Genomic DNA, 18,499 nt, shown 5'->3' on the forward strand with positions numbered 1-18,499 from the left:
TGGAAAACTTTGTACCAGTCTGTCACTCTTTCGTCGGTGAGGGTCACTTTAACTCAGGGCCGACACCCTCTGCTTATCTGAGTCAAGGTGGTCAGCTGACCACAGCAAGCTTGATGAGACACCTGCACAAGTAAGAAGTAAGGTTCGATTCCCTACTCAAGTGAGCTTAGGAACTGTGGTCAACATGATCATGCGTAAAGCACCCAATGTAAACTCATAACACTAAAATGAGAATTTCTACCTTTTCAATCAGGAAATTCACAGCCTGTGATGATAACTCTGGGGCCTGATGCCTGCCCGCAGGTGGTAATAACTGGTCTTGAACCTGGCTGTACCTATGACATTACCATTGTTCTCCGGTCAGGGCGCTTGACTTCATCACAGGCAGTCAATAGAACCATCACAACCCGTAAGTCTTATATCATGCTTGGATGACCCATAGACATAATGTTATTTTTTTGCAAACCTGTGGTAGCTGACTGCAATTTTGTTTAAAAAGAACCATCACTAAAAAATTGAAAAGATACGAACACAGTGTTAAAAATACAGTGGTTTCTTAATTTCCTCCCCAGCTATTCTCAACCTGAGTCAAGTATACGTGGATGAGGTCACAGAGACATCTATCCGTATCCTGTGGGGAGAGTTTATTGGGGATTTCACCAACTATGCCATCTTGGCCTACGATCCATCCAACACCCTGGTGTTCAACCAGAATGTCCCCAAAAGCACCTCGTCGTTGGTGATTGGGCCGAGTCTGGTTCCGGCCACTGAGTACACAATCACAGTGCAGCCTGTAGGAAGCAGTCTGGCTAGCAGAACCTTGAACCAGTACACCAGTGAGTACAGAACCACAGCCACAAGCAACTTCAATGCCATGGGTGCCACTCCCAAACGGTTGCTTAGCATTTCAAACTAGTTGCTAAGCAACAACAGGTTACTGGTTAAAATGCCACACACTGTATACCTCACACGACTGATTCCCAGCCAAGTTTGTCTAGCACAATTCCCATCAAAATCTTCTGCTAGTAAATTTTGGTATTGTGTACTGAACACCGCTACATCAAACATTTTGTGTGGATCCGGTCATATTTGTTATAGCAGCTTTGTACTGTTGTATCAATTCCTCTCTGACTGTGGACTTGCCCCATCACCCATGTGCACAACTTGTCATAGATGCTGTCTCTTGTCTAAATCACGTGCATAAATTGAGAAGGAGTAGGATATACATATCCCACTCTCCCCTTTTTGGCTGGGGGCGATGGGCTATGGATCATCCCCTCTCCCCCCCTTTCTGGTGTCGAGAAATATGCATTGTGGATTTTAAGGATTTTTTTATCAGTTTTTGTTTCAACAGTTAAAAGTACAAAATAGTAATGAAAATAAGTAACACAGAAACTTTGAAATGTTGGTTTCGGGTTAGGGCATGTAAGCAACTAAGTAGACAATATGATTGTCACCAGTCCTCCTATAAGGACTTGGAAATGGTACCTTTGAACCAAAACTCTGAAAAGAACGACTCAGAGAAAATATAGGACCAAACACGATGAAATTTAGCACAATTTTAAGTTAACAAAACACGGGACATTTCTATAATAAAACAAGAATCTCTTAAATGAAATCAAACTGTGACAACGATGTACTTTTTTTAATCATAAACAGCACCTACTGTAATGTGGATTCACAAGTTCTTGGTAAAGCACTTTGATGAAGACCCATTCTTTCCGCTCTTGATCTCACAGAACCTCAGGCGCCCGATGGACTGTACTTTTTGGGCCGTGGAGAAGACAGTACCAGTGTGACCCTAGGCTGGGGCGAGGTCAACCCTCCCCATCAGTATCTGATCTGCTATGTACCAGATGGCTTGCCTGCCTCTGAGGTCAACGGGGAGAACTCTGCGCAGCTGATGTCTTTGGATCCGTCCACTGAATACACAATCAGTGTTTCCACCTATGCCGGGGTTAATGACAGCCGTGTGCAGAGCAACAAAGTCACACGATTCCTGCGTCTGGGTGAGATGTTATGATTTGAACACTCGCGGCTACTCTCACTCCCATCAACATTCTTACCATTACGCTACCCAGTTTGCTGTTAGGAGGGCACTTTGTAGTACATATGGCTGTGTCCAAATCACTTGCCGGTGGCTTGAAATTACACACAAGTCTATGGGAATTGGCCGCAACCACTTCCACTAGAGTCGTAAGTAATATCAAGCCACAACCAAGTGATTCAACAACAGAGAGACATTTCAGGGTCTCCCGGCATATTTGGTACCAAAAAGAAAACATACTCTGGTGTTTTTGTTGAATAGTTTGACAGTTTAAGGTCATGTGGAAAGCTTGGTTGGCTGTGTCATTTAAGAGCTCAAGAGTGTCATGAGTGTGGAAATGTCTCCCTGAAGCAATTAGGGTTTTATTCATCAATGCCATCGGCGTCATTGTCACCATTAATTACTGCTGTCTATTTCAAATGGCCAGTCATCTCTTCACATGTCATGTTGGAGAGGAACTGCACTTAATAGTACCAGGACTTCAGATCTGGCTGATGGTTTTCAGAGCCCGACTAAAGTAACTTTATATAAATGAAAAAAGAAATTGACCGGGGCAGGATTCGCACCTGCAACCTTTGGAACACCGTACTAGTGTTCTGCCAAACAGAATTATAAAACTTTTTTTTTTTTGGCAGTTGAATCTTTTCTACTTCAAAACTTTGGACTTCTTTCTCTAAAGCGTCAACTTTATTTCCCCGAATCCAGGTGATGGGCTGCCAGGTGAAATCAACGTCACCGAAGTGACCGCTACCAGCATCTCCGTCAGCTGGACCATGGCAGAGGTGCCAGTGTCCTACCGGGTTGAGATAAGCCAACCGTCGGCGGTAAACCCTCTACAGACCAATACTATTGGTCCCAGCGGCCCGTTTGCGTATAACTTCCAAGGTCTGTCTCCTGGTGTCGAGTATCGCATCATGGTATTCTTTGTTGGAACAGATCCTCTTGTCACCAGGTCCATCACACAGCGCACAAGTAAGCTTCATCCTCTGAATTTCTGACAAAATTTTATTCCTTGTTCATGGTTGGCCCCCCAATTTCTCCATACTTTGTATGGAGAAGTTGTTTAAGGTGTTGCATTTGTTTTTATCCCTGTTCAGCAGGCCTATAAAACACTTCATTACACTATCTTTCCTCTCATATCTGCCATATCTAGTGAAATCTTTCTTCAATCTATTTGTATCAAGCAAGCTTTGTCAGGAATACCGAGGGAAAACAACAATTTATGTTGGAGTTTGAAGTTCATGTTCAGTCACATTCAATACTGATCACCCCCGGCGTATTAAATTACCTCGATATTACAGCAAAACACGGAATTTTCGATCTGCCAATGCAAAATTCCATCATAAGTCAGGAACAGTCTGATTCATCTGCATTCTGTTGTTGAGGGTGTAACTCTTTTCTTGGCCTCACAGAGCCCAACCAGCCTGGTACAGTATCCGTCGTCGGTGTGGACTCCCTGTCCATCCAAATCTCCTGGCAGCCAGCAAGTGGCACCTTCAACGTCTACCGCATCTACGTCCGGGAGGAAGGCACACCCGGTGCCACGCCACAGCTGGCCGGCGTGGTGCCCCGCACCCAGACCCAGTTCACTGTGGAAGACCTACAGCCGGCGACCAGCTACGTCATCGGCGTGACTACAGAGAGTGGCATGGTAGGCAGTCTGTCTGAGAGCGACCCGCGAGAAATCACAAGAGCCACGAGTAAGTAGAATTGAGTACAAACCCCCACCCATGTTGTGGTTCAGTACCTCCATTGGTGTACTGGTGAGGGGGGTACGTTGCAGGGTACCCCCCAGCAAAGTTTCTTTTCATTTCCCTTCATTCTGAAGCCCCAAAATGTTGACTCACCCCACAAAGTTACAGAGAAACTGAAGCATGACGTCATTTGAATTGTGAAACATAGTGCAAACAAACGGAGTACGTGCTTGTGTGTTGGTTCATGCGCTGGTCCTCATGGTGGTGCGTTTTACACACATAAATGAGAGCATGATGTTTTTGCTTTGGTACTTTATAAAAGCATGCATTAGGAAATTTTCAAATTATTCCCTGCCCCCCCAAAATTGGTTCTGATTATCCCCAAGAGTATATCACAGTTTTTGCAACTGTAACATCCCCTTCCAATCACTGATTGATTCCTGTCAATGTTGGAACTATTTTGTAATTCTCAAACTGAGAATTTTGGGCAACTGATTGCTGAACAGATCAAGATAATTTCAGCACCTTGTAAAAATGTGAACAAGGCGTTTAAAGAAGGGGCCATTTGAATTAATGGAAGATAATGATGTCTCTTGTTCCCCTACCAGGTGATATTAGCGAGTGTGTTTTACCATGGAAGATATTAATGTCTTTTTTCCCCCCCACCAGGTGACATTGGCGAGTGTGATATACTCACTGTGTCCGTCACAACTATCACTCTCTCGGTGGAGTGGGGTATCTGTCAGGGCGCATCCATTTACTATCTTGACATCTTGCCAAGTCCTGCTGGTTTCACACAGCAACAGTTCCTCAGTACACAGCCTCGTGAATACACCTTCACTGGCCTGGTACCAGCTAACAAGTATACTGCCCTACTGCGCGTTGCTTTTGACGGGGAACCAGTCGGCACAACAACTGCCTACACTGGTAATGATGCTACATTTAATTTTGACATTGAGTTTTTTAATAATAGACGGAATCAAATGTTCTGTTGCTTTCAAATGAAGTTAGCTCGTGGCGATTATTGTTTTTTGTTTGAGAGAGTCACACTGACTGTTAAAATTAATTCGATAGGTTTTTACGTATGAGACTTTTTGCAAAACATGCTTTGGCCAAACACCAGCATTCTGGACTTATATTTTTGTTCAAGAAAGCACAGACCATATATGCTATCTATGGATCATTCTTTCATAAATGACAACTAATTGTGAATTTAAATAAAAACACACTGGTTGTAGAAGACACAATTACACAGACCGTGAACGGACCAATAAACATTAATTTGCATGTCCTCAGGGAAACAAATGATATATCCAGTTGGCTTTCCACCAGTGTGAGTGTATCATATTGTTTGAGGCTCAGGGCAAATTCAGGCCTGAACATTATTCAGCTTTTGACTAAAATGCATTTTAACAATGCACACATGCAATACAGTTATGCTGGAACGACCCTAGTCAAACTGTTTTGTAAACTCTCTTCAACACACAAATTTTGCTATTGGCAGCAACTCGCAGAACGTACACGGTCACTGATGTCTCTTACAATAATTGTCATGCATATGGTTCCCTCCATACTGATAAAATCAGCTATGAAGAAGCTGTGGTACAACCGTGCCCTAGGGTGTGGTTTCAAAAGGGTTGATTAGTCCCAAGCCATCCATTGCATGGGCAGCATTGGTTGGACTATGGTTCATTTTAGTCACGCTCAAACTTCACCCTCATTGATGACTGTTCTTTTATGTTTGTGCACTAAGTTCCTTCACAACCTGCACTAACTGTGTCTCCCAACCCAACTTCCTTGGATCTGACCTGGAGTTCCCAACCCCACCTTGTTTCGGACATCTACCTGGCCGGGCCTGGCGAGGAAATGCCCAGACTGGTCCAGCGACTGCAACCTGACCCAGATATCACTGGTACCCGTCAGTTCACCATCCCTGACCTCCTACCTGCAACACAGTACAGAGTCAGAGTGACTAACACTGCTGGATCTGGTGAGACAACGGTTACCAGTGAGCCAAGAGAACAGAATGTTACCACAGGTATTTATTTTAGGCTTTTTCAAGCTTGAAGTACGGCACACCACAGTCCCTGAAAATTGCTAGTATACACGTTTTTACTCATATTAGTGTGAATTTTTCCATAGATGCGACTGAAATGTTCCACTGACAAATTCAGATTTCAAATAACCTTGTCACATTTTTAAAGCAAACTGACGGTGTTAGAACTGATAACACTTAAACTCCATTAGAAAATTAACTCAGACCACTGACTGTATCATCCTTAAGTTATAAAAGTCAACCAATATCTGGAAATGTAAAAGACTCTACAAGTGGACACTGGAGTGGAATCATTATGTGATCCGTTGTTCCCTGTGTGGCCAGTAATTTCAACATTGCTTGTCAAGGGAACTTCATCCGAATGTTCTTTAGCAGGATAGTTTATCACAATTTTTGTAAATAGATAATTTACTACCTTGTGCATTGAAGTCTGTATGCTTTTGACTGAACACTCCTTTGTATGTTTTGATACTATCAGATGTCTTGGGAGTAGCATCGCTGGCTGTTCAGTCCTGCACAGCAACGGGAGTGACCCTGGTCTGGTCCCAACCTACCACGGATGACTTCAGTGGATACATCATTAGGATCAGTCCAGCCCCGGGACTTCCCCAGCAAGACGTGCAGTTTGTACCCAAATCCAACCTGAATGTCACCATCACCAACCTTTTACCGGGGGCGATGTACATGTTTAACCTATCCATAACCACGACTGGCAACCAGGACGTGCAGCTGGATTCAGTGACAAAAACCACCAGTAAGATTCTTGTCTGGAAAGTTACAAGAAATACTGTCAGGATTTCACCAGTCATCCTTGACCTTGAACCCTTTTCCCCTTGTTATCTGTGAACAATTCACGCAAAGTTCATTTTTTACCTCTGCCTATGTTTCTGTTACCAGAATTGCTCCCTCCAACTCAACTGCGATCTGGAGTCATCACGACGTCCTCGGTTGCTCTCACATGGAATGTGCCTGTCCTTGGAGACCCAGAAGCTTTCTTCCTGTCTTACTTCCCCTCCATCATCTCCCTACCCATCATCCTGGAGCCAGACAGCACATCCTACACGGTGACTGAGCTGAACCCAGACACCGAGTACACCTTCCAGCTGACCTCACACTCTACCTTGGCTGGGGAAAGTGAACCAGCTCGGGTGACCGCAAGAACAGGTGAATAGTCAAGCTGAGTGTAAAGCATGTCGTATGTAGTTTGTTGCTAGTGGCTAGCAAGTCCATCACAGGTTCCTTCACAAGTCCTCTCAGAAGACCAGTCGTAAGTAGGAGAATGAACGGCAAAGAAATGTGTTTGTCATGGTTCATTTGAATAGTTTGTGACTTGGCTTCAAACTCAATGACTTGTGATGGATTTACAGGGGCTTATGTTGGACTGACAGGGGCTTATGATGGACTTCCAGGGGCTTTTGATGGACTTGCATGCAGGGGCTTATGATGGACTTGCAGGAGCTTATGATGGACTTCAAGAGACTTATGGTGGACTTATTTCACCTTGGAATACCTGATACCATTACCAATTGGTAGACATTTCTGTGGATAACCTCTCTGTGGGAAAACTTCTCTCTGTAGATAGTTGCACCTGGTAGGGATTGTCCTAAAAACTCATATGGTTCCTGGCCCTTTTCAACTGCTCCATTTGGAACACAGTACATTTCTCAGACTAATTCCCAGGGTGTTTTCCACCTCAGAATGCTGAAGGGCAAGACCTTCCCTGCTTCTTAAATTGTCAGTGGTTGATACAGGGCACATGCCCTCCGTTCTTAAATTACAAGCACTTTGACACGTCTTCCTTCCCTGTGGTCCCATTGGTGTAAGTTTGAATACACATAAATTGTAGGATATAAACCATGTGTGGACGTGTTTGAATATTGAAATGAAGTTGACCTTGGGTCATGAGGGCAACAAATCATTGGTGGTTGTCTGGCTCATTACTAGAGAGACTGAAGCTATAGTTTGGACTCCGGCTGTTTGTAACAATGAAGAGCTGTTTATGCATAAGTCCATCATAGGTCCCTGGAAGTTCATCATAAGCCCTTGTATGACCACCATAAGTCCCTGGAAGTCCACCATAAGCCCCTGTAAGACCACCATAAGTCCCTGGAAGTCCATTGTGCTTCTAGCATCGCGAGCTTTAAATAAACTTTACTCATGGGTCGGCCACAGAGAAATTGAAAGCGGGATTAACTTGTTGGCTCTGGAACTTGAGAGTAGAGGTGAAAGCGACAAAATGAACCTCAATTCAAAATGGTTACCTGTCAACTTTGATAAATAATCTAAGACTGGTGATAAAAAAGCCTTAGTTTCAGGCAAGATTTTGAAATTTCAAATTATGCCATCTATATCAACAGTTTAAAATTCATAAAAACAGATTCAGGGACCATGATAAAAAATGGCTTCCCTCGTGAAGAGGTTCTTTTGGATCAGGAGTTGCTTCCAGCAGAAGATTCTGAACATCCTGTGCTTCTTTTTGGTCAGATGCATGGCAAGAATAACCTTAACCACTGCAGATGGAAGTAGTTCTTGCAGGATTTTGTAATTACATTCTTCTGGAATTATTTTTCTCGGTTCTGTAGTCCAAGCCACCGTGGGAGAAATTATCATCCTAGACTCCACACCCACCTCTATCACACTGACCGTTGGTCGGGCTGACCAGTCCACTGCGTTCACCTCCTATCGAGTGACCGCCACTGATCAGAATGGCGTGGAAGCTGCCCGGGCATCCATCTACCCAACTGATCCGGACCTGCGTGTGGAACTGACCGGCCTACAGTCGGCCACGCTGTACGACGTCAGTGTCTTGCTGGTGGGCTCCAACATACAGAGATCCACCAGACACTTGACCAGTAAGCATTACATTTCACCTTGTTCCATTTTGTAGTCTGACCACAAGACCTAAATGGCAAGACACACGTCCCACATTTAGATTTGATTTTCAAGCAGACGCTGACAACACTTGCATTTAAGCATACTGAGGTGTAATCTTTTATCACGGAAAAAGGACATCAGCTCAATTTTGTGCTTGTGTTTATGTGGTCATATCTTTGAGTTGCCCAAAGCAAATTAGATCAAATAAAAAGTAGTGTCTTCTTTAAACCCATGGAAGTTACAAATAGCACCGGTTTGACATTTTAGGTTTAAATGGGACAGGATTTGATTGCATCATGACATTGGGAAGATGCTGCATACCATTGTCATCACAGCAAGTTGAGACACGGTTTGTCTTCTCATCTGTAGGTCCGTATCCAGTTACTGGTGTGATTGTGGTTAACCCAACAACCCTATCTCTGGACGTCAGCTGGACTGCGTCATCCAGCAACATCACCTACTATGAGGTCTACTCCAAGAGGAGGGCCGATGCACCCAGCATCTATCGGGGTAGGGTCCTGCCGAGCGAAATGCTGCCCTTCACAGTCAGTGGCCTCAACCCGGGCACTGCCTATCTCATTGACGTTGTTGCTGTCGCTAGCATCGATGGTATCACAGAGAAAAGTGAGCCAGTCCAGGGAACGGGAAGTACCAGTAAGTGAACGACTCTCGTCCTCAGTCATTCATTTCAAGTCTGACTCCCATTGCAAAAGTCCCACCCACCCAACCTAGCAACTGACGGCAGTGTTTATTTACTTTGTTAGCTGCCCTAGCTCCGGAACAGTTGTCCTTCCGTAACATTGAGGAGACATCCGTGGAGGTCCTGTGGGGAGAAACTAGCGACCCCAATGCCGAGCGATACTCCGTCATCTTGAATCCTGGAGATGACAATAACATCAGGGTGAGTTTGTGTGAAACTAAAATAGGATTCAAATTGCAGGAAAAAGCAGGATGTAAATTGTTTATGCCAAGCCTTACCAAGGTATGGTGGGTCTTCTCTGGACTTACTCTGGGCAAGAAAGTGTCTGGTGTCCCTGAAATGTTGGCAAGAATAGATGCTTTCTCTTCCATGATGATGATTGCTTAAACAGTTAAATGTAGTAAGGAACAAAATACCTGGACTTTTTGTACAAATTTCCCCTGCAAATGTTCAGCTAGATTTGTTTACAAGGACAGCTATGAAGGATCATGATGAAATACAATGGTATAGAGCTGCTTGATGCTTCATGGAACGACAATGAATTCATAGCTGCTTAGGTCCTCTTCTCTTCTTTTTACTAGTAAGAATTAAAAAAAACAAGACCCCTCAGCCGCTGTTAATTCATCTTCATCCCCTCAGTGTCAAGCAGTTTATGCCCCTGATGAAACTTGCTCAATGATACCTCAAGCTTTGGGGTTAGGTGTTGTTGCTCTTTCACTTTTCGGGTTGTTTATCGGATATTGATCTGTATTGAAGTTGCTTCGCTATTACATATGTGACCCACCATCCCCAAACCAGGCTGAAGTAGGTAACTTCATAACCCTGAAATAGTGGAACTTCCACTGTTCACAGACTGGTTTTGATTTTCATGGGAATTTGACAGCTATTGCCACCCTTAAGAAGCTTTCTGCAGACATGGATTTAACATGGATCACTTTGAAGTGTAAAAAAAGCTGACAGAGAGGAATTGTCCAACATCACAAATACCGACTTCAGCCTGGTTTGAGGATGGTGGGGTCACGCATTGTAACACTTCAACCTTTGATTGCCAGTATGCAGGTGTAGTGCACCTAGTGTTAAGTGTGATGTTTAAGTTTGTTTTAACTTTGGAGGTAGAACAGGATTATTCACGTTGGCATAAATGCTGTGTTTTATTAATGAATATGTGCTTGGTTGGTCTTAAACGCACGTTTAAGACCGGCTCAGGAGAATGGACGTGACTAATGCCCGAGCCACAGGGGAGGGCATTATCAGTGTTCCGTCTCCTGAGCTGTAACGTTTGAGACCGGCCAAGCACATATTTACTATGTAAATACCTTTTCTACTCAGAGGGTCGAAAAAAGTCATTATACGATGAGTTCCCAAGAATTTTGTTCCAGAATTTTACTTTCCTTTTTCCGAACACTCACGCCCATTTTATAGTATATTCCTTGTGCAATGTGTCCAAAAGGATCTCCTTATATGGACTTGGCGTGTGCGGGGCAAGCCGCACGCACACAGACTCTTGACCAATCAGAATCGATTAAACCGTCTCATATCCAGGTGCCAGTGGGCATTATCACTTCTCAGTGGGCATTATCAAATGTTAATACACGATCCAGTTGCACGTTGTTGATTAGGGAGACTATCTGGGGTATTCATGAATGCAAAGTAATCAATGTTCCAGATTTCTACACGGTCTCTGCCTAAGTCTGACAGAAGGACAACTGGCATTACTGCATGCCTGAAGAGACCGCCACTGTGCATAGCCTTGCACCTTGAAGGAAGTCTACTGTCTGTCGTCTTCATTTTACTGCCATTTTTCAAAGCAAGCTCCCACATGTTGTTGTTTTCCTGAACTCGGCAGGCTGCTCAGAGGCTTGTTGGTGAGGAACCAGTGCTGCTGTTTACCAACCTCATCCCTGGTACTTTGTACAACGTCACCCTTCAAGTTGTCATCACTGGAGCCGATGATCGTACAACTGAAAACAGTTTCAGGACAAGTATGTTGACTGCAGTCTGTATTTTTGTTTTAGTTGTGACACGATTCATGCAAAATCCATACCGAAGTTCCAAGAGCCAAATTGTTAATAGTTCCATAATTATTATGGACTAAATCTGCGACTAGAATTAGGAGGCCTTACTGCCGTGGCACTGCGTTGTGTGCATTACATGCTTCTTCAGCTGAAATGGTGTTGTGACTTGCCTAGTGCATAAGGAAAATCATGTACATGTGGGTATGATGCCATCACAGTTATGTTGTCCTGGATTTATCTACAGGAAAAGTTAACAGAATTACCAGGCCCATGGATTGAAGCCCATTTAAGTTTGATTTCCCATTTGAGAATGTGAGCCTGTCTTTAGTGATTCTTTGGCCAGCATTTTTATCAGGTAATAAACCTAGTACAAAGTGTGTGTGTGGATTTTCACTGATTGAAGGCACAGTACGGGCTCAAGCTAGAGTGTCAGGTGTCAGGTTTTGTCATCTTAGTATCAGCGGTCGGACACGAAGTTCATGTGATCTTACATGTCTTGCATTGTCATTTCAGTGTGATGGTATTCTAAAATGAACTCACCTTGTCCATTTGACCTCATTCAGAGCCCAGCCCACCGGGCTCCTTGTTCAACCAACCTAAGCCTACTAGCATCACGCTTATTTGGTCTGCTCCGGTTGGAAACTACGATGGTTTCAGGCTCTCTTATGAGCGGAGTGGCCAGCTTATCCAGGAGGAACTGCCCAGCTCCAGTCTCGTCTATGAGGTCAAGTTCCTGTACCCAAGCACACGCTACTTCTTCGAGTTGGTCACCCTGTCTGGCGGTGTGGAGAGTGTTCCCAGTGCCAGCGACTTCACAACAGGTACAGCAAACTCCAGATGATGTCAGATTCTATCATTACTGTTGTCTGTTCAAATTAAACACGGGCAGCAACAATCTTGCCTCTGTGTGACATTTTGTAAGGAGGCCAGTTTGGGAATTACTGACTGTTTTTCAAGTAGAAAAATAAACTTTGTAATGTTTCTTGACGTCAGAGTCTCTGAGATTGTTGGGTAAGGCTACTTTAAACCACTTCAATCTGATATTTAAAAAAGATGTTTAGAACGAGACAGTTTCCTTGGGTGTTCTGATTAGCTGTTGGGTGCTTGTGTTCAGATTTACTAATGTCTTCTTTCGTACACAGCTCCTGTTGGCCAGTTAGACATAGTGGTCCTGACCCTCAGCACAACTCACATCGAGGTGGTGTGGTCTGCAGTCTCCGGTGCCGAGTCTTACCTGTTGGATATCAGCCCAGGTGACAAATTTATTACCGAGCTAAAGATAATCCTGACCAATTCTTTCCACCCCAACGACTTCACAACTACCCATGCAACACCAGAAATGGATGTGCATTCCCAACTATGTAAGATGGTCACTGCTTGGGTGGGTTCAAACTTTTTTTGCTTGCCGTTCATTAGATTGGCAGCAATAGAAGGCGCTAGATGTACATTGAGTTGAGTCCCGGTTGAGTTGTTAGCATGAATTAACTTCTGTTTCTTTATTTCAGCCAGTGGAATGAGTACTGCCAGCACTACTCTGACTAACTACAGGTTTAACGGCTTGGAACCAGGCCAAGAATACACCATTAACATACGTCCTCTCTTCAACAATGGCAATAACAACAACAACTTGGCCAAGAATACGCTTGTCCAAAGAACATGTACGTATTACAACACAAAAGGTGCAAAACACGTTTAAAAAAAGGGTTTTAGGACCTTCGAAATTACTGATCACCACGTTTTGTATTTACAAATTTGGAGCAGTTTCTTTTAGAGACCAGTCCAGTTTGATTAAATTTGGTTGAAATTATTTAATTTTTTCTGGTAATGAAAGCATTTGGGTTCCTCAAAGTGCCTAAACACTGAGGAAAAGTGACCACTCACGAAACTGATTTCCTCAGTTTTCTGCCAATCTGGAGTTTGAAAAAAATTATTCTTCTGCACTGGTGCTTACATTACGCATTTTAGTGGTTTGTTTCTATTTGAGTATACATGCAGGTAAAATGGTTGTAACTTTAGCTTTTTGGATGAAAAAAGTTAGAGATGTATATATTTTATTTCTTGCATTTTACACCGAGCTTGAAAAGTCTCATCAAAGAAAACAAATGGCAAGAGGTAACAACATACATCTTAATAGATGAAGTTCTCTTTCACTCCATCCCTTATTAATTAAACATGCTAGGAGTGACATTTTTGGTATCTGACTTTGAGTCTAAATTCCAATTGATACAAATTTTTTTTTCCGATTCCCGTTCCAAATTCCTCACAGTGCCTGAACGGTCCTGCTTCAACGAAGCTCTCACTCAGGTTGGACCACTGCACATCACAGTCTTCTGGTCGCCGCCCAACGCCGGCCAGTTTTCGGGTTTCCGTCTGTCCTATGCCACTGCAGGAGTTCAGGTGATGTCCGAGGAACTGGGACCAACTCTTAGAACCTACAGGCTGGAGGTAAGACTAACCCCCAAGGCAGTTATGCCATGAAATGCTTGCATCATCTGACTTGACAAATCAGCAGAGCTTGCGCCAGTGATCCTGCTGAATAAAGTGCAGATCGAGGACACAACTTTGGAATAAATTTTACAGGGAATCGACTGCATTTACAGATGAGATTTGACTCAGTTCTTTACAAAGTAGCCAACTTAGGTTTTGCACAAGAACTTGTTCCAACCACGTCATGTTCTAACCATGTGAGTTACTTCGTTGTGTCACGAGAACCTGTTCCACCCATCACGCCCTAACTACATAGATCACATGCTGAAGTAGAACACCCTAATTGATAGTTAAATTCAACAAACTAATCAGAAAGTGGTCCAAATTTTCCACACCACCCCGTGCATCAACTCAAGCATGCAAGATTTGTGAGAAGGAACGCCAATTTGGATTTTTTTGGTTCTTTATTTCAACCTCCGTTCCAGCGTCTCAATCCATCCACTGAATATACTGTCACCCTGGAGACTATCACCGGGGCCGGAGATGGCCGAGAGTATGGTGCACCTTGCCCAATCATGGCCATCACAGGTAATGTTCACATCTCTCCAGTGATTCCAATTTCATCAAGGTTTTTTGTCAAGGTCTTTTATGCCCCCATCCTCTCCTAAAAATGAAAACAAATAAGATATGAAGAAAAAAGTAGATAATGAATTATTGTAAAAACAGTGACATCAAGTAATAATTCAGTAATAACTCATACTTGGGAGAGTCTGAAAGAGACTGCGTTTGAAATTTATCAGAACATCAACTAAGCATCAGATTTATTTTTTGCAACTTCTGCAAACAAAAGTTTGTATGCAAGCACTTTTGCTTTCAAAGAAAACAATGAAAATATATGAATTTCTCGAATTTTTGACAGCTTACCAGGGTTTCGTCCAAGTTGTGCCCATTCTCTGTTAGCATGTGAGAAATTTCTTGGTCTCTGTTTGCTTCAACAGCTCCGATCCCATCAGCGGATATTGTCGTCCGAGACATAACAACAACCACCATCACGCTGCTGTGGGGTGCTCCTCCTGGGGGCATCAGGACCTATGTCTTAGAAGTCAGCCCCATCGATGGCAGCTCTGCTCCCACGGTAAGGGATCAAAGTGGCTTTACGTCTCATTTTCCTCGGCACTAATCTTGTTAATAGTCCAGGTGTCTTGAAGTCACTGTCCTAGTTTGTCATTGAAAATTTGACAAAATATACCTTGAACTAGCTGCCGTGACTTGTGTTTCTGAAAGGTTAATAACTGTTTAGTTCGGAAAACGAGCCCTGAAAATAAATGCGTAATCTTTAAATTGCACCTTAAAACAAAAGTCACTTTTCTTTACTGATCTTGGGCTTAACGCATTAATAAAATGACAACAAACCTCAAGTATTTATTCAGGAAACACTGGACGTGCTTGTACATTGAAAATCCCACATTCATCAAGTTGTAGAAATTGAGATGTCTTCATTTCCGCCGTTTGTTCAAATTTATTGACAGCTTCATGATCCTTACCAAGAGTTGGTATGTCACCAGTTGATATTACCCCAAGTTTGTACAAATGAAGCATTTGTAAGCTATCAAATCTCTCTGAAAGGTTAGAGTTTAGTTTGTCCTTTATTGCATAGTGACATGAAATGTGTACATGTATATTTTAACTTGTTTGTGCTTTACAGGGCAACGGACCGGCCAACATAGTAAGACATATTATTTCGGTGTTGTCATGGTGATGGGTCGAATGTGGCTTGTGAGAATTCACCCTCTTGAGCATTTTGCCTTTTTATGGACAAATTTCACGCAGAGTGGTCCATTTTAGATGAAATTTCCTCAATTCGGATTTTCTACATTTGAATTTTTTATGCCCTAAAGTAACATTGATGTCATTTGATTTACGACACGATTGACATGTCAAAACTACGAATAAAACAACTGGATTCTCCAGCTTGGTTTAAGCTGTCCAATTGTCTTTTCTTTGTGCTCACTTGGAGCTTCTTTCCACCAAAATGCCAGTTTGTCTTTACACAGACTTGCTTGTGTCCTGCCTGTCTGTCTTGAAAGTCCTCATTCTTGGGCATACTTTCTTCTTCTTCAATCAGTTTCCATGTCATGCATCCGTTTGTATGGATATATGTTTTTTTCCATGCGCACTCTTTTATTTTGAATGAAAAGAGCCCTGCTTCTGATTGTGTGAGGATTAATCTCACTTTAGCTGCACTTGTGTAGCATGCATGTCACTATTTGTGGGTTTGGCACAAATGAAAGGGCACCGTGCATTTGTGAGTGTGATTATCGTTTATTTTGGAGTGGAAGGTTGTCTGTAATGTGGTTATGGTCTAATGTTCTTGTTCAAACCTTTACAGCTCTTTTTGCTAGTTCCTATTCCAACCAGCCGTACAATGCTTCAAGGCTTCAAGCCTCTTTTTTTTTTTCTGAACCGGTGTTTGTGCTCGTGTTTAAAGCCTTTGTCTGTTTTTCTAATCGAGGTGTATCCTTTATTTTAGGTTTAATTCTTGGGTAGTTTTTCCAACGGTTTATCATCATGTGCTCTTGGTCCAGGTTGTAACTGTCTGGTGTTCGTTATTTTTTCACTTGATGGGAATGTTTCAGCGTTACCTAATCACGGCAGCATTATGACTTATATTCGGGAATATTTTGGGAATATTTTCTGTCTGATTCTTGCCATCCATTACATGTCTTTCCCTGATTGAAGATTGCTGATTCGGTTTGCTGAAACTGCTTGCGTCACTGTGTTTGCTTTTCCTTTCTTTTCAGTCCCAAAAGCATGTTATTTTCCTCGTTGTGATGGCATTTGTTGTGTGCTTGTCATAATTTCCTGTGTAATTTGGCAAACCGTTTCATGTGGTTGGTTTGGATTGGTTCACATTTTTTGGTGGGTTTTTTGTTCTGTTTCTGTGTTGTCCATTTAATTTATCGAGTGCACACAAGCTGGCTTCATAGTTGCGGGGACTACAATGCATATGTTGAGTAATACATGCAAAGTTGTGTCCCCGCAGCCCCATCCGGAATTTCTGAACCAAAAATTGTCCCTTCAATGCAGGGCTTACCAAGATAAAGGCACAAGCATCATCGCATGCTTTGTTCATTATCACCGGGAAAAAAAATCAGCATGGCCTTGCAAATCATGGCATTTCCAAGCCTAGAAATTCTTTTTACTGATGTAGAATCTTTGGTTTGTACTATTTCTTTAATTTCATGTCTATGCAGAAAAGAAATAAATTTGCCCATTGCTGAGGTGTTTGAAAGAAAGAAAACACTGCATTCTCATTCACCAAGGAAAGAAAACAAAAGTCCTTTTTTGCTTTCAGAGTGTATTTCTGATAAGTGTCTCATATGATTTCTTGCGCAAAATATCTCCTCAATAGAAACTCTGTAAATTGGCCTACAGCTACACTGAGTTTCCTCAACAGCCATCCAGTTTGTTCATGATATACTTGTAAGGACTTCCCTGCCTCTTTCTCACTCCAGACAATTCCAGTGACAGATACAATACGTACAGTAGGCAGTCTCATCCCTGGCAAGGAGTACCTGATTCAGCTCAGCGTACAATACCAGAACCAATCCTTCATTCTCCTCAACAGTATCACTCAACGGACAGGTACAGTTTGTTCCATTGGTTGTGTGTTGTCTGGGGGAACCAGTAATGAATGCGCTGCTCCCTGATGCCTCAGTAACTCAAACCAGAGAAATCATAATACTAATGGTTGGGGGGCATGTGGCCCAGTGGTTAGGTATTGTACCTTCTGATCGTAAGGTCGGGGGTTCGAATCCAGCTGGTGGCAGCATGTTGAGATCTTGGGCAACTTACTTTATCACTATGTGCCCCTTTCCACTCGGGAGTAAATGGGTACCTGTGAACACAGCTGTGGTTATGGTTAGCCATTTGCGCCGAAATGGCAGCATCAAGCTAGTATATTCCCCAGAAAGCTGAGATGTAGGGCTGAGTCGATTTGAATAATTCACTATTTGAATATTTGACCTTTAGTTTGATTGAATATGCAAAAATTCGGTCTTACCGACTGGCAGATTATTGATGAATAAACCATATACAAATCAGTGGCAATAATGCACACAGTTGTACATTATATTCTCTATAATAGCTCCTCACATCTAGGACTATCTCCAGCCACTAGTTAGCAAGATTTCAGAGACAAACAATACTTCTTGCCCTGCTGAAATTTCTATTCCTTTTTAAAATTTGTCAATGAATAAACAAATAGCTTTTTGAATGGGAAGATTTCTGTCGCATTTTGTTTGAATCTACTTGAAACAAGCTTCCATGGTGCAATTTGTCTCATATAAAACAAAAGAAAATTCTTCCCTTCCTTTTCATGAATTTTGCATTCGACTATTCAATTAAAATATGACGTTTGAATATTTGATAATCAATGGAATATTCGGATATTCGGCATAGCCCTACTGCGATGGTTTCAGGAATGTTCAGATGTTTTGAGCCCAGTGTGCAGGGATAATGATAACAGCGCCTTAATCACCTTCATGGCGGATATGTTAGTGCTTTATCAAAATTGTCATAATTAATTAGTAGAAAGCCAGGGGGCTGGGATGGGGGAAAGGGTCAAAGGCGGATCTAGAATTAACTTTTCAGGGGGGAGGCCAAACCTATTTCTTAGGGGCCAAA

General features: G+C 42.7%; 1 protein-coding gene across 1 annotated transcript in view; it reads left to right on the forward strand.

Annotated features, from left to right (window-relative positions):
• The window catches only part of LOC110986122 (uncharacterized), a 132,065-nt gene that overhangs the window by 56,341 nt on the left and 57,225 nt on the right, over nt 1-18,499 (forward strand). Inside the window, exons 62-82 of the mRNA XM_087133985.1 lie at nt 254-409; nt 573-836; nt 1,740-2,009; nt 2,753-3,019; nt 3,460-3,747; nt 4,411-4,668; nt 5,495-5,779; nt 6,276-6,551; nt 6,695-6,961; nt 8,380-8,649; nt 9,041-9,325; nt 9,436-9,572; nt 11,218-11,353; nt 11,950-12,207; nt 12,529-12,639; nt 12,892-13,044; nt 13,653-13,831; nt 14,299-14,401; nt 14,812-14,948; nt 15,519-15,539; nt 17,329-17,458. Of these exons, the coding sequence (XP_086990111.1) occupies nt 254-409; nt 573-836; nt 1,740-2,009; nt 2,753-3,019; nt 3,460-3,747; nt 4,411-4,668; nt 5,495-5,779; nt 6,276-6,551; nt 6,695-6,961; nt 8,380-8,649; nt 9,041-9,325; nt 9,436-9,572; nt 11,218-11,353; nt 11,950-12,207; nt 12,529-12,639; nt 12,892-13,044; nt 13,653-13,831; nt 14,299-14,401; nt 14,812-14,948; nt 15,519-15,539; nt 17,329-17,458 (4,251 nt within the window). The remainder of the gene's footprint in view (nt 1-253; nt 410-572; nt 837-1,739; nt 2,010-2,752; nt 3,020-3,459; nt 3,748-4,410; nt 4,669-5,494; nt 5,780-6,275; nt 6,552-6,694; nt 6,962-8,379; nt 8,650-9,040; nt 9,326-9,435; nt 9,573-11,217; nt 11,354-11,949; nt 12,208-12,528; nt 12,640-12,891; nt 13,045-13,652; nt 13,832-14,298; nt 14,402-14,811; nt 14,949-15,518; nt 15,540-17,328; nt 17,459-18,499) is intronic.

Source organism: Acanthaster planci, linkage group LG03 (assembly GCF_054643075.1).
Source record: "Acanthaster planci isolate LZ-2023a linkage group LG03, COTS_SCS, whole genome shotgun sequence".
NCBI lineage: Eukaryota > Metazoa > Echinodermata > Asteroidea > Valvatida > Acanthasteridae > Acanthaster > Acanthaster planci.